The sequence below is a fragment of the Scyliorhinus canicula genome, chromosome 1 (genome assembly GCF_902713615.1).
Source record: "Scyliorhinus canicula chromosome 1, sScyCan1.1, whole genome shotgun sequence".
Classification (NCBI taxonomy): Eukaryota; Metazoa; Chordata; class Chondrichthyes; order Carcharhiniformes; family Scyliorhinidae; genus Scyliorhinus; species Scyliorhinus canicula.
In genome coordinates this window covers 155,220,993-155,237,331 of record NC_052146.1, presented here as the reverse complement: position 1 = coordinate 155,237,331, position 16,339 = coordinate 155,220,993, and the positions used below count along the sequence as shown (strand labels likewise).

Sequence of the window (16,339 nt, the reverse complement as noted above, 5' to 3'; positions counted from 1 at the left end):
CAGGCACCGGGACCACCTCCTCCCTCTGGGAGCCAGTTGGTCCCCGAGCCACTCTAAGGGACGACGGTGCGCGCGGAGGCACGCCCCGTTGCACCACCGACACCTGGTGCTGCCAGTCCTGGAGGCCAGCTGTGGAATCGACCAGGGTCTGAACGTTGCCGGCTATGTCGGGGACAGCGCAACCTCCCGCTGGGTTTGGCGACGCCGTCCATCACATGGACCAGACCGCCGATGCTCTCAGCGATGGCCTGCTGAGACTGGGCCAGAGCCCGGAGCACGGCGGTAATGTCCATGTGGCTCTGAAGCATGACTGCCTGTGAGAGAGCAGTCCTGTCATGGGCCACGGATGACACGTGAAGACTAAGCCCCACGCCCTGAAGAACCTGACCCATGGCCAAAACCGTGTCCCCCATTGCCTCCATCGCGGACGCCACCCGTGCGGTGTCGGCCTGGGTTGCAGCCATGACCGGCACCACTCCCTGCTCGTGGACGCGGATGGACTCCTCCAGCTGCGTCTGCAGTTGCCGGAAGACAGCAGTCATCCTGTCGTCCTGTCCCTGGGGTGCCAATTGCATTGTGTCTGTGGCTGGGCCTGGAATGGTCAGGAAAGTGGGAGCCGTCTGGGCAGCAGCTGGGTGCTGTGCCTGGCCTGCCCTCCGACCTTCCAGGCCCTCGGCTTCTCCTACCTCCACCTGCTGTACCGGTTCGACTGTGTGGTGCGCACCAGTATGTGTATCTGCGATCTTGGGGGGGTGTGGGTGACCGCAGTGCCGCGGCTGCTAGGTCCTTGTCTGTACCCAGCCCCCTGTGTGGAACCGTGGCCCGGTGCATTTAGACCACGGCCAATGTGAGATGCTGTGCCCCCGTGCCTCGAATGCTGCGACGTCCTCTGTGCGTCACTGTCCAGACTCGGTGTCACCTCCCCGCCCGTCACACTTTCACAGGAGTCATAATCATCCGTCCTGACGTCTCTGTCTGTCCTCTGTGCGTCAGGCCTCAGTGTGCCGGCCTCAGAGGATGGCCTTCCTGCCCGTGGTTCTTCCCACTGTGGCCGGAAGAGGTTGGTGCTGCACGTCGGTGTGGTGAATGGGCAGTCCCACAGCGGTGCTCGTGTGGCCCTGAATAACACATTAAGGTCTCATTAGTCTTGCGTGGTCGTTTGTTAGGGGTTGAGGGGGTGCATAGTGAGGGTGTGGACTGTGGGGTGGTGCTGTGTCAGGCAGTGGGGTGTGCGGGGGGGTGGGGGCAGAGATGGGATGGCGGACTGCATGCATACAGTGGATTCTCACTTGGAGCTTCGCCTCCGACTTGGCACGGCGCAACCTCCCGGCTGGCGGCTCCCCGGGCAAGGTCCAGTGCCCGTGCTCGTAGAGGGTCAGTGGGTGCAGCTGGGGAGATCCCCCTCTGGTTCTGGCACGCTCCTGGAAATTGTGCGCCGTCTTTCCCTTGCAGGGGGCGGGGGATGGAGCACAGGGTCAGACGCACATTGTCAGGACGCACCTATGAACGCAACATTATCACAAGGAGGGGACACTCTGACCCACGCCATGGCATCTGCCCACTGAGGGGGTGGGGATCCACGTGTCCCGGGTGCAACGTCGGGCCCGATCCTCCCACCCACCCTAGCGTGGGCAAGGGGGGGTGCCTTGCCCGGGGCGGGTCTCGGGGAACTTACCCTCGCTGCCCTCGTGAGGTTGTGCAGCTTCTTCCTGCACTGTTCTCCCATGCGGTGGATGTGCCCCACAGCGCTGACTGCGCTCCCCACCTCTCGCCATCCACGCCTCATGATGCTGCTTGGCTGCCGTTGTCCTCGTCGGGGGTAGAGGATAGCCCTGCGCTCCTCCACTGCATCCAACAGTGACTCCAGGTCACTGTCCCTGAAGCAGGGTGCAGCGCGACGGGGCTCCTCCATGTCGTCCCCCAGTGTTTCTGTGCGCCCTGCGCACTTCCTTATACGTGGTGTGGCGCCGCGTGATGGCGCCACCGCTCCAGCTCTCCGCCCACCGCGTTCCTCGCGGCACCGCTGCTGACCCACTCTCAGCCAGTGAATAGGCCGCGGTGGGGGCCCGTTCACGCTGTCGTGGAATGCGACGGCGTTCACGACGGCGCGGTCACTTGGTCCACGGAGCGGAGAATTGCCCCCACTATTCCCAGCCAACAAAATGGCACTGGTTGCGCTGGGGCATACCCATGCACCTGATGATGTGGCACCTTCTTCTCAATCACCTCTTGATCAGGCTGTACAATCTTTTGCACCTCCTTCGCTTAGGCTTTCCTTTACCCCTTTAACAAACCCTACTGTCTTATCTTGTTTTACCACATCGGCCTTCCCAGTGCTTTTCTGCAACCACCAACACTGTGACTTTACATGGCCTAGTTTATTACAGCGAAAACATTTGAAACTTTTCATTTCTTTTCCACCCTCCTGGATTTCTTTTTTAATCTGAGGTACACTCTCCTTATTATCTCCCATCAGATCACATTTACCTTTACCACTTGAGTATTTCTCATGTCCCCAGTTTCTATCCTTCACAGGCTGAAACTGATGTCGGAAACCAAGTGTTGATTTATGAACTAATTCATAATCATCTTCCATATCTGCTGCTAATCTTGCAGTTTTAACTCTCTGCTCTTCCACATGAGTTCTCACTACATCAGGAATTGAATTTTTAAACTCCTCCAAAAGTATAATTTCTCTGAGAGCTTCATACGTTTGGTCTATTTTCAAAACCCTTATCCACCTATCAAAATTACTCTGTTTGAGCCTTTCAAACAAACTCCATGTAAGTTTGACCAAATCCTTTCCTTAAATTTCTAAACCTTTGTCTGTAGGCTTCAGTAACTAATTCATATGCACCTAAGATGGATTTTTTCACCTCCTCATACACCTCTGGTAGTGAAGCAAACACTTCACTTGCCCTACCTACAGCTTTGTTTGAATCAGTAATACCCACATCTCCTGTGGCCATTTAATTTGTTTAGCTACCTTCTCAAATGAAATGACAAAGGCTTCTACCTTCTTCTCGTCAAACCTTGGCAATGCTTGGACATATTTAAATAGACTCCCACCAAGCCTTCGCCTATGATGCTCTTTCTCACTATCCACCAACTATACGTTTCCCTTTACGTCTGCCAATTTTAACTGACTCTCATGTTTCATGGCCATTTTCTGAAGTTCAAACTCCCTGACCTCTATCTTCCGTTCCCTTTCTTTTTGTTCTGCTAGGGGTATTCTTTCTGTTTTCCTTTCTTCTCTCTTTCCTTTTTTTTCCTCTCTCTCTCTTTCATATTCAAGCTGCTTTAATTCTTTCTCATGTTGCATTTGTTTAATTTGCAACTGAATTTTTGAAATTTCCAATGAGTCAAACTGTATCTCAGGCAACTTTAAATGCTTAGCCACCACCATAATTACCTCATCCTATTGAATTTTGTCGGGTAATGTTAACTGCAATGTTTTTGCCAAATCTAACAGTCCGATTTTGGCCTCTGTCCGTAAGGTACTGCGTGTGACCGTCTCCACCCCAAAAACTTCAGAGCCTCTGAAAGAGCCATTGTCCACAACACACTCAATACTTAAACTAAAATACCACACCTGAAAAGCACCCGCAATATGCTCACCCCTCACTGTCTTAAGTTCACCAAGCCAATCCAATAAATAGACTTTATCCCCCTCGAGCCACCAATTTGTTATGGGCCAGGGTTTCAAGAACCCCAAAGTGTATCATGGCATTCACCTGACCCATATCTTTTACTAGACTGTGGTATGGGGAGCGCACGGCCCACTCTACAGGCGTGGTACAGCAGAAATGGAAATGTATTTTTTAAAGCAAAACAATGTTTATTCTATGGACTCAAGTTAACGTGTTTAAAAGATACAGTGAGCATCTTAGCAACCATTAATTCAAATACAACCCCCCAAAGAATGCAACACTACGTAATCCTTTAAGCTTTCCTTTTAACACATATAAGACTTAAAACACCTTTTCCCAGAAGCACATCAGGTTAAAGTCATTACGGTTATTAGTTTTAAATCACCAGGATCGATTTACAGTCTTTAGATTACAGAGAGAGATTCATACACCTTCTGGCTGTGACTGCAGCTATCCAGCTCTGAAAACGAAACTAAAACATATGCTGCAGCAAACAGCCTAAAACGAAAGTAAAAAGCTGACAGACAGCCCAGTTCCACCCACTCTCTGACAGCACCAATATCTTGATATATTCGGATACAATTCCCTTCCCATTCACAGTCTTGTTTTTCACTGGCCATCATAGAATCATTTATTTCTTGACAAATTGTTGCAACTGCACAATCACTGCCCGCTGCAGCTCCCCTGCTCTCGGTCTTTGCCTTAAAGACCTGTGGACCCTGTCCAGCACCCTGTCCGCCACCAGCCCCACCAACACCCTTGACACATATTTTGTAGCATTCGTTACTTCCACACCCTTTGGCAGACCCACAATCTGCAGGTTCTGCCGCCTGGACCTATTTTCCTGCTGCTCCACTTTCACCCTCAATGACTTGTACAGGTTCCCCTGGACATCCACCTCTGCCTCCAAGGACAAAATTCAATCATTCTGGTCGGACACCACCGTCTCCACCTCTCATATCTTTGCCACTTGTGCGTCAAGGCACTTTTCTACACAGTCCATTGATCCTCGCGGTGCTGCTGCTCCCTCAATGGCATCCGACCAGTCATCGTGCAGCTCATTCCTTTGCTGGCTAAATTTGTCTTTGTTGAAGGCCATCAGCTGTTCCATCTGGGCCTTTCCCACTGGCGACGACCCTTCCCCCTCTGCCACTCTCGCAATTGTTGCTGCACCACAGGTCCCCTCCAATTCCGTAGCTACGTCTTTAACTGTTTTTTGCCGGGTCTGGTAGCCAGTAGGCATGCCAATCTTGGGGAATACCTCTCCCTCTACACCTTCTGCACCACTTTCCTGCCAGAGCGATCCCACTAACGGGTATAAAGCCGTTTGAGCTGGAGCTGCTCTGTGTGTAACCATTCACTCACTCCACGGCTGCAGCTGGAAGTTCTATATCTTTCTTTTCATATTGAACCAGCAGCGATGTTTTCACTCCAATTATGTCCTGTGTTTTCAAAGAAAACGTTTTTACAAACCAACGTGGATAGAAATCTATTGTGACTGCTTTAAATCAATTATTTCCTTGGATTTCAGCACAGGCACCCACTCGGCTGTTGAGTAACAGGTGTAGAAATGGCTGAATATCCCAGCGTTGTTGCATGATTTACATTTGACTGCAGAATTTATGCATAGCTTTCACCTGTGACAACTAGATTGGGTAAATCCTATAATTAGATAAATTATTTTCATTGTGTGGAAGAAACAGACATCAGAAACCAAATTTTGCTTCTCCTGGTCAATATTAGTGACTCAACAAACATTAATGAGATAATCTAGTCATTATCGTATTACTGTTTGTGGGACCATGCTGTGCACAGATTGGCTAGTGCCTTTCCGTACATTACATGTGGTTATGTTTCAAAAGCATTTAATTGGCTGAAAATCGTTATGAGACATTGTGAGATTGTGAAAGGCACACAAATGCAACTCCAACAAAGTACTCCATATCGAGACCTTTTTAAGTTGTCTAGAATTAAGTATGAAGCAAAGTCGTTATGTCCCAGGTGAGTTTAGGCTGCTTTCTCCTTTGAGGGGGAGAGCTCTCAGGTGATGATTTAACCTGAGGATCACCACACCTCAGGCGAGGAGGGGCAAGGTTGAGAAGGCAAGGTCTTCATGAATTACCTCAGCCGGTAGAGGAATTGACCTGCGCTGCTGGCCTTGCTCTGCATCACGACCCAGCCAAAAGCTAAACCAGTCCCCATGGACTGCTTGCACTGTGTTCCTGAAAGCTTCTCCCGTCAGTCACTTCATTCACTGACACATAACTTTTAAGTGGAAGCATATGGAAATTATCACTCGTCTGCATTTCTTGCCTGCCTGACTAGGGAGGAAGTTACTAAATTCTTATAACAAGATAGCCTCTCATGCATTCCACAGTACAGTACTAGTATTGTTCAAGATTAGGATCTGAATTTAGATGTTACCCCAATCTTTATCTGTCTCATTTACGTATTTTTGAAAACAGCAACTGGCATTTACATAACACCTTTAACTGAATGCAACATTCAAAGCTGCTTCACAAGAGTATTGTGGAACACAATTGAGCCATACAAGGTGTTAGGCCAGTTGACCAGAAGCTTAGTCAGAGGTTGGTTTTAAGGAACATCTAGAAGAGACGAGATAGCACGGTGGAGGGAAACCAGAGCTTAGGACTTGGGCATCTGAGTGCCATCAGTGAGGCCTTGCAGCAGTTTCAAAACAGGTGAAAATTGTAAAATTGAGATGTTGCTTAACCGCAAACCAATATAACCAACGAGCATAGGAGTGGCGAGCGAGCAGAACTTAATGTGAGTTAAGACAGCAGAGTTCTGAATAACCCCACTTTTGCGGAGGGTAAAACGTGAGAGTTCAGCAAAGCGTGCAGTCAAATAGTCGAGAGGTAGCAAAGTCATGGTTGAGGGTTTTAGCAGCAGTTGAGCTGAAGCAAGGTCAAAGTTGGGTGGTGTTATGGAAATAGGAGGTCCTAGTGAATGTGTTGTGACCGTGTGGTGGAAGCTCAGAATCACAATTCTTACAGCACAAAAGGGGGCCATTTGGCCCATTGTGTCGGCACCAGCTCTCTGAATGAGAAATTAATTTAGTGCCATTCTCCCTCTTTCTGGGAGCCTTGCACATTCTTCCTTTTCAGATAACAATCTAATTGCCTTTTGAATGCTTCTGTTAAACCTGCCTCCATCACACTCTCCAGTTAATCCCAGATCCTAACTATTCAGCATGTGAAAATGTTTTATCTCATTATGTTTCTGTTTCTTTCGGAATACATTTTAGCAATCTAGTTTACTATTGCTACTGGTTCCCCTTTATCTATGCTACTAGTTATATCCTCATCTCTGGATCACGTGAAGCACCAAGATTATGAGCAGTCTGATTCAGACAGTTGCCAGGGAGAGGGATGGAGTTAGTAATAAGGGGAAATAGTTTGTGAGGGAGACCAAGGAAAATGACTTTTGTCTTCCCAATGCTTAAAGCAATTAAATCCATCAACTCTGGATTTCAGATCATTTGGAGGGTAAAGAGACAAGAGAGTGAAAGAGTACAGATATGGAAACTGTGCTATGATTTTGGAAGATGTTGCCAAGGGGCAGCATATAGGTGAGAAGAGGAAGGGACAAAAGGATAGATTATTGGCGAACACCAGAGGTTATAGTACAGGAGTGAGAAGAGAAGGTATTGCATATGATTCTCTGGTTATGACAGGATAGATAGATATGAATGAGATTAGGTAAGTGCAGTCCCGATCACTGAGCAACATTGGAGAGGTGTTGGAGGAGGATGATGGAGTAATCTGTGTTGAAAGCTACAGATAAGTTTAGGAAGATGCGGAAGGATAGTTTACTTTTGTTGCATTTAGGAAGGATTTTTTTGTGACTGTATCTTGAGGTAGGTGGAAACTAGATTGGAGAGATTCAAACAGAATGTTCAGAGAAAGATGAGCACAGATTTTCGAAGTGACAACATGTTCAAGGCCTTTGTAGAAGAAAGGAAATTTTGAGATGGGGCAGAGTTTGCAAACACAGATGGATTTGTTTTATGTTTCGGAGACGGCGATGATGGTAGACTTGAAGAGGTGGCGGGATGAAACCCGACGAGAGAAAACTACCAATAATATCAGCTATGAGCCAGGATGGGAAGTTGAGTGGTGATGTACCATCAATTGGACTCGAGTCGTGAAGACGTTCCATATATCAGGCTTTAATCAACTAGTTGTGTGCCCGACAGTCGACTTACAGAGAAAGGCCGACTGCCGTGTCCTACGGGTTCTTATACCCCGCCTTGTAGGCGGGACTACTTGCCTCTCGGCCAATGGGTGAGCAGTCACATGACTAGCCTCAACCAATCCGCAGAGAGGCACTTGCTCGACCTGAGCCAATGGGCAGCGAGTACTCTGCACCAATGGCAGATAGGTACCGTAAACCTCCTAGTTATACCACCACAAGTGGTGAGCAGTTTAGCAGCAATAGGATCTGGAGACCATGAGGTGGGTCGCATGGAAAATATGAGCTCGGAGTAGGCATGAGGGGAGATAGGAGATAAACTAGAGAAAGATAACAATTTGGGGTTCATGCGTGGGGAATTGTTAGAGGAAGTTTGGCCTGATGAGCTGGGAGAAGGAAAAAAAGCAGCAATGGCAGCAAAAATCAGATTGTCTTGATCTTTGCAACAAAGGAGAATGGGAACCAGGAGTCATATTCATCTTCCTGGATGACCTGCGAACAGTGAGGTGTTTTAGTAATATAGAGAAGTACCCAATAATGCTTTGTGGTCCAGCCAGATGTGACAACACATGATTAAACTAGTTGCTTAGCAAAGAAATTTAAGTCAGCCTCCCTTTAATTTGAGGAGAGATCGAAGGTAAACTGGTGATGCAGGGGCGATTATGGTGGAAAAGATAATAGGGTGTGGTTTAATAAATCAATAGATGTGCAGGGATCATCATGGATTATAAGGTTAGTTCGGAGTTTGAGTGCAGAGGTGAGTGACTTGGAGGAGAGATTTTTTCGAGCATCAGGCACAGAAAAGAAGTGGATTGAAAGGGGGATATAGATAGTAGGCAATGAAAGGAAAGATTCAAGGTTGTATCAAATGATATTTAAGATGTGGCAGTGAGGCCTTGTGAGGTAACTGGACAGAAGGGGTGGCCATGAATGTTGGTGAGACAGTTTATGTGAAAGGAGCTATAGAGGGAGGAAAGAAGGACGGTAAAGTCCGAGGAAGAACCAGAGAGTTGAGATGGTAGTTGAAGTCACTGAAGGTGAAAATTCATTAATTGAAGAGGCAGGGGAGAAAACACAGTGAAGCTGTCTCAGAGGAAGTTAGTGATATTTGGATTTGCAATGCCGATCAAGGATTTTAAATTAGATACTTTTCTCTCCACTGTCGGACTAGGCAGGGATGTCCTATGTCCCCCCTGCTGTTTGCACTCACAATTGAGCCGTTGGCCATCGCATTAAGAAGTTTAGGGGTATGGAAAGGAATAGTGCGGGGGGGCGGATAGAGCATAGGGTGTCCTTATATGCCGATGACTTGCTGTTATACGTGTCGGAACCGAGTGCGTCGCTAGGGGGAATATTGGAGCTGCTGCGAGTGTTTGGGTCTTTCTCGGGGTACAGGCTGAATCTAGACAAGTGAGTATTTTGTGGTGTCTTGGCCGGGGGTGGGGGTGCTGCCATTCCGTATGGACACACTTGAGGTACCTGGGGGTGCAGATTGCCCGGGAGTGGGGAGGGCTCCGCAGGTACAACATTTCTAGTTTGGTGGGGAGAGTGAAAGCTGATCTGGCAAGGTGGGATGGTCTCCCTCTGTCACTGACGGGTTGGGTACAGGCGATTAAAATGAATGTGTTGCTACGATTTCTGTTTATTTTTCAATGCCTGCCGATTTTACTGCCTAAGGCTTTTTTCAGAGAGATTGACGGAAGGATTACATCATTCATATGGGGAGGGAAGATGGCCAGAGTTAGAATGGTGTTGCTACAGAGCGGAAGGCTAGCAGGGGGTTTGGGTTTTCCGAATCTGATGTATTACTACTGGGTGGAGAAGGTGCGGAGCTGAATAAGAGGGGCTGATTCCCAGTGGGTCAGAATGGAGAAGAGTTTGTGCAGGGGGTCGGGATTGAAAGCACGAGCAACAGCGCCGCTCCCCGATAGGGGAAGTACTCAGGGAGTCCGGTAATAATAGCTTCATTGAGAATTTGGAGGCAGTTTCGCCAGCACTTCGGGTTGGGGGCAGGGTCAAGGGAACTGCCGATTTGGGGGAACCACAGATTTGAGCCAGGGAGGTAGGATGGAAATTTTTGGAAATGGGAGGAGAAGGGGATTAAGACACTGAAAGATTTGCTTCTTTGGGGTCGGTTTGCAGGATTGAAGTAGCTGGAAACGAAGTATGGGCTGGAGCAGGGAGAAATGTTTAGATACATGCAGGTTTGGGATTTTGCCACAAAGGAGATAGAGCTTCCTGGAGGAACCGGCCTCCACATTGCTGGAGGAGGTGCTGACGACAAGGGAACTGGAGAAGGGGGTAGTGTCAGGAGTGTATGGAGCTATTTAGGAAGAGGATAAGGCACCACTGGACGGGCTCAAAACAAAGTGGGAGGAAGAGTTGGGAGAGGACATGGAAGAGGGGTTCTGGTGTGAGGTGCTCCGGAGAGTGAATGCCTTCACCTCATGCGCAAGGTTGGGGCTGATACAGCTGAAGGTGGTATACAGAGCACGCCTCACGAGGGCGAGGATGAGCCGATTCTTTGAAGGAGTAGAAGATGTGTGTGAACGTTGCGGGGGGGGGGGGGGGGGGGGGGGGGGGAATCACATTCATATGTTTTGGTCCTGTCCAAAGCTAGAGGATTACTGGAAGGAGGTTTTTAGGGTAATTTCTAAAATGGTGCACGTGAAACTAGACCCGGGCCCCCAGGAGGCCATAATCGGGGTGTCGGACCAGCCAGGGTTGGAAATGGGTGCGGAGGCAGATGTCGTAGCCTTCGCGTCGTTGATCGCCCGAAGGTGGATCCTGGTGGGTTGGTGAGCAGCCTCTCCACCCTGTGCCCTGGCGTGGCGGGGGAACCTGTTGGAATTCTTGACTCTTGAGAAGGTTAAGTTTAAATTGAGGGGAAGGATGGAGGGATTCTACAATTCATGGGCATTATTCATTATGCACTTTCAAGAACTGGATAACATCGAACATTAGTTGCGGGGGTGTGGGTGGGAGGGATTGGGGGTAGGGGGCGGGAGGGATGGGGAGGGGTGATGGGTATTAATGGGGGCTATGGGGGATTCCTGAGTCCTTTTTGTCAGTTGTTTATGTGAACATGTGGGCGAATGTTTTGGGTTTGGTGGGAGGATGGGATCGGTGTTATTGAGATGGGGATTGACATATTTGTTACTGATTATTGTTTATTGCTGATTATTGGGTTTTTTACGCAAAGAGTGGTGAGGCCGTGGAATGCCCTACCTGCAACAGTAGTGAACATGCCAACATTGAGGGCATTTAAAAATTTATTGGATAAGCATATGGATGATAAGGGCATAGTGTAGGTTAGATGGCCTTTAGATTTTTTCCATGTCGGTGCAACATCGAGGGCCGAAGGGCCTGTACTGCGCTGTATCGTTCTATGTTCTAGGAGGAGAATAAAGAAATATCTTTTTTTTTAAAAGGATTTTAAATGAGAGTTGTGAAGGGTGAAACAAGATGAGATGCTTAAAGGAGGAGCCATTGTCAGAGGAATAGGGAGGCAGACCAAAATTAGATTTGCAGATGAGGAAACGTTACCATTGTGATAGTTTGAGCAGAGTGGGTGGGGGAATGTACAACTAGGCAGGGAAGGGCAGCACGGTGGCACAGTGGTTAGCACTGCTGCCTCACGACGCTGAGGTCCCAGGTTCGATCCCGGCTCTGGGTCACTGTGGAGTTTGCACATTCTCCCCGTGTTTACGTGGGTTTCACCCCCACAACCCAAGATGTGCAGGCTAGGTGGATTGCCACGCTAAATTGCCCCATTAATTGAAAAAAATGAATTGGGTACTCTAAACTTATTTTTTTTAAATGTTTTAAACTAGGCAGGGAAGCTTCACTCCGCGGAATGGTGTCATTATCCCTCAGCCATATGTTAGGTAAGGTCATAATGTGATCATCAACAATGAGCTCATGGAAAGCAAGGGATTCCTTGTTGTTGGGGGTGTTTACATGGAATTGCAAAATGGAAACCGGCTGTTTGGCCCAGCCAGGCTGTGCTGGTGTTTATTTTTCTCATGAGCAATTCCCTGGGCCTGCTGTGCTTCTATTTCCATTCATTCCATTTTCCTTTAACTATCTATCTCGCCTGTCCCCAGTTCTAATCTCTTGCATTTCATTTTATAGCGAATGTGTAAAGTCAACATAGTCTCAGATGACTATAGGCTGCTTTCCCCTTTGAGGGGGAGAGCTGAATGGTAGTGGTTTCACCTGAGGATCACAACACCTCAGGTGAGGGGCAAGGTTGAGAAGGCGGGGCTTCATGAACAACCTTTTATTGTTTTATCCCATTCAATAGTCTATTCTGTTCCATCTCTTCATTTCTTCTGTCGAATGAAAACAGCCCCAATTGTTTCAAGTATTTCTTTATATCTGTATGTATATATGTTTCCCTGGGTCAGTCAGCATTTTTGTATGTTGTATTTTTTCTACCTGTTGTCCGTTAGTCCAGAATGGCACAACCATTCCAACTGTGGTTTCATAAGTTTCACATAGATTCATCGTTCATCTCAATGTTTATATTCCATACGCTGAAACACTAAAGATGGTAAGAATGTTTTGTTTATGATTCAAGGCCAGAGAAAATGAAGTCTGACATAACAGATGACATGGTTCGCAATGCCAACTTGTTGGCTACAAGCAAAGCCCAAATCCTCACGATGCCACAATTTGGCCTACGAGACAATCTGATCAAATCGGAGTTGCTGAAGCAAGAAGAGAAGTACACTTATATCAGAAACTACAGGTGAGTTTAAATTTAAATATTTATTGTGTAAATATGTTTAAACAGGGGTTATCCCCGGGGGAGCGAGAGTTATCCTCAGGTTCTTTGGCAGAGGGCAAGTGCTGTATGTAGCTGTTCAGCTCAGGAATAAGCTACCTTTGTTGGAAGTATTTGATGTCAGTGATTTGAGGAATTCATAACGTTCTACAGGGTATCAGGAGTTTGCAGTATGGCACAAGGACTTTGCCTCACCAACCACTAGTCTTTGATGAAAATATTGTTCATAGTTTTGAAAAGTTCTAGGAGTCACATACTTACTGCAGCGCTGCACACTCAGGCAAGTTGGAACGGTACAGGCTTTTTGCCCTCTTCAACTTTGTAGGCCCTGAGGCCGTCAAAAAAGTCAAGTCACTTGTCATCCAGACAAGAGGAGAAAGTAAACCCCAAGATAGTCCTGAAACAGTTCAAGAACATTTGTCTCCCGGTAAAAAATCTAATCCAGACCATCCAATTAAAAATTAATCCTGTGAAATGCAGATTCAGGGTCAACCAAGTTCTTTACATAGGCCATTTATTTACCGACGATGGTGTAAAGCCCGATCCAGACAAGACGAGGGCTATACGACAAATGGACAAGCAGGCTTTACAGCGCTTTATTGGTGTAACAAATTATCTTCTACGTTTATTCCATATTAAAGTACGGTAACTGGACCTCTTCATCAATTCCTCTGCCAAGACATCAAATAGTGCTGGCAAGAGCACCACACAGCGGTCTTCAACAGACTCAAACAAGCAATTACAGACTGTTGCTATTACAATACTTTGATGTTTGAATTTGTCTGACAAATCTGTTAGAGTTCTTTGAGGAGGTAACAAGGAAGTTAGACAAAGGAGAACCAGTGGACATGATTTATTTAGATTTCCAGAAGGCCGTTGACAAGGTGCCGCATAGAAGATTGTTCAATAAGTTAAAAGCCCATGGTGTTAAGGGTAAGATCCTGGCATGGATTGTGGATTGGCTGACTGGCAGAAAGCAGAGGTCTTTTTCAGGATGGCAGCCGGTGACCAATGGTTTGCCTCAGGGGTCTGTGCTGGGACCACAACTTTTCACAATATACATTAATGATCTGGAAGAAGGAACTGAAGGCACTCTTGCTAAGTTTGCAGATGATACAAAGATCTGTAGAGGGACAGGTAGCATTGAGGAAGCAAGAGGGCTGCAGAAGGATTTGGACAAGCTGGGAGAGTGGGCAATAAAGTGACAAATGAAATACAATGTGGAAAAGTGTGAGGTTATGCACTTTGGAAGGAGGAGTTTAGGCATAGACTATTTTCTAAATGGGGAAATGCTTGGGAAATCAGAAGCACAAAGGGACTTGGGAGTCCTTATTCACGATTCTCTTAAGGTTAATGTGCAGGTTCAGTCGGCAGTTAAGAAGGCAAATGCAATATTAGCATTCATGTCAAGAGGGCTAGAATACAAGACCAGGAATGTGCTTCTGAGGCTGCAAAAGGCTCTGGTCAGGCCCCATTTGGAGTATTGTGAGCAGTTTTGGGCCAGTGTCCAAGGAAGGATGTGCTGGCCTTGGAAAGGGTCCAGAGGAGGTTCACAAGAATAATCCCTGGAATGAAGAACTTGTCATACGAGGAACGATTGAGGACTCTGGGTCTGTACTCGTTGGAGTTTAGAAGGATGAGAGGGGATCTTATTGAAACTTCTAGGATACTGCGAGACATGGATAGAGTGGACGTGGAGAAGATCTTTCCACTTGTGGGAAAAACGAAACCAGAGGACACCATCTCAGACTAAAGGGACGATCCTTTAAAACAGAGATGAGGAGGAATTTCTTCAGCCAGAGCGTGGTGAATCTGAGGAACTCTTTGCCACAGAAGGCTGCGGAGGCCAATTCACTGAGTGTCTTTAAGACAGAGATAGATAGGTTCGTGATTAATAAGGGGTTATGGGGAGAAGGCAGGAGAATGGGGATGAGAAAATATCAGCCATGATTGAATGGCGGAGCAGACTCGATGGGCCGAGTGGCCTAATTCTGCTCCTGTGTCTTATGTTCAAGCACCTGCACTCATACCAGCAGATGCTTCCCAGCACAGATTTGGTGCAGTCTACATCCAGAATGGCAGACCAATTGCCTTTGCTTCAGGGGCCGTCACTGACACTGAGACTCATTATGCTCCCATCGAAAAAGACTTGCTCTAGTCTTTGCTTGTCAGAAATTTTGTGATTTAATATATGGTCACCTTGCAACAATTAAAACTGATCATCAGCCTCCCCAAAATACGGCTGCTTGATTGCAGTGCATGATGCTAAAAATTGCAACGTTGCAATCTCAAAGTAATTTACAACTTCATGGCAAGGAGCTGTACTTGGTTGATGCCCTCTCCAGAACCTTGTCCACCACTGATGAGGCAGATCGTGAGGAAAACGTAGTCATCATGGCAATAGAGGTACAGTCTTCTCGTCAAATTCAGGAATTCAAGCAGGCTTTACAGGTGCATGTACAATGTGCTTGTACAAGCTGCACAATGGCATTATGAAGTGCTGGCCAGAATCCTCGAATGCATTTCTCCAAGAGCTCCGCACATTCTTCATCATCCCTACTGCACTCCAGAGGTACTACACACAACTGCACCAAGGACATCCTGGGTTGAAAGCAATCAGATACAGGGCCAAGGAATCACTGCGCTGGCCCTCTATGTACAAAGACATGGTAAGAAGTCTTACAACACCAGGCTAAAGTCCAACAGGTTAGTTTAAACACTAGCTCCGAAAGCTAGTGTTTAAACAGACATGTTGGACTTTAACCCGGTGTTGTAAGACTTCTTACTGTGCTCACCCCAGTCCAACACCGGCATCTCCACATCATGCTACAAAGACATGGAAAGGGAATTCTCCAGACAGGAATTGTGCAATGAACTGAAGCTGCATCAAGCAAAGGAACCGCTACACTAGGTCCTGGACCTCCCATGGGCATTCAAAGCAGCTGACGTCCTCGAGTGGAATGTTAAACAACATTTAGCCGTGGCTGATTCATATTCTGGGTGGTTTGAACTTTACTACTTGCCAAAACAGTAGTAAACAGTAATCATCAAGCTTAAGAGGCACTTCATACATGCAGAGGCTCATGACAGATGATGCCTGTCAATTCTTCTCCGCTGAATTTTGCCACTTTGCATGCACTTGGGACTTGGGGCATATCAAGAGTAGTCCCCTATATAGTTAAATAGTTTGGCAGAATGGACGGTTCTCTCAGTCCAGCATCTTCTAGTGAAATGTGCATAGGATCGCACAAGCTACTATGCTGCATTCCTCAGTCTGTGAAATATACCATGACAGGGCCTGCCTGACTTATTTCCATACGCACCAGGACAATGATTCCTCCTGCTAAGGACCTGCTGTAGCCCTAACTTTAAACCAATGTAAATGAGGCTCTCCTGACATGTAGATTGAAAAGCAAAACGCACTATGATCGAGATGCCCAGAGACTCAGCCCTGTAACACCAAGTCAGATGGTCAGGATTCAGACCTACATGTGGCCATGACCAGTTGGTGGCGGTGCACAGTAATGCCCCACAACCAAGTAGCTACCCGGTAGCCTCAGATGATGCCTACCAACCAGTGTATTCACATGGTCTGGGCGCTTAAGCAGGTTGAATACAAGATTCCAAGTCTTTACTACCACTTAGCTTTTAACTGACTTTTGTAGTTCAACTTTCTTTCCAACAG

General features: G+C 47.2%; 1 protein-coding gene across 10 annotated transcripts in view; it reads left to right on the top strand.

Moving 5' to 3' along the window:
- inpp5b (inositol polyphosphate-5-phosphatase B) overlaps positions 1-16,339 on the top strand; it is a 246,141-nt gene that overhangs the window by 153,798 nt on the left and 76,004 nt on the right. For all 10 annotated transcript variants that reach the window (XM_038801314.1, XM_038801334.1, XM_038801323.1 and 7 more), the window contains one exon: positions 12,448-12,618. In XM_038801314.1, the coding sequence (XP_038657242.1) occupies positions 12,448-12,618 (171 nt within the window). The remainder of the gene's footprint in view (positions 1-12,447; positions 12,619-16,339) is intronic.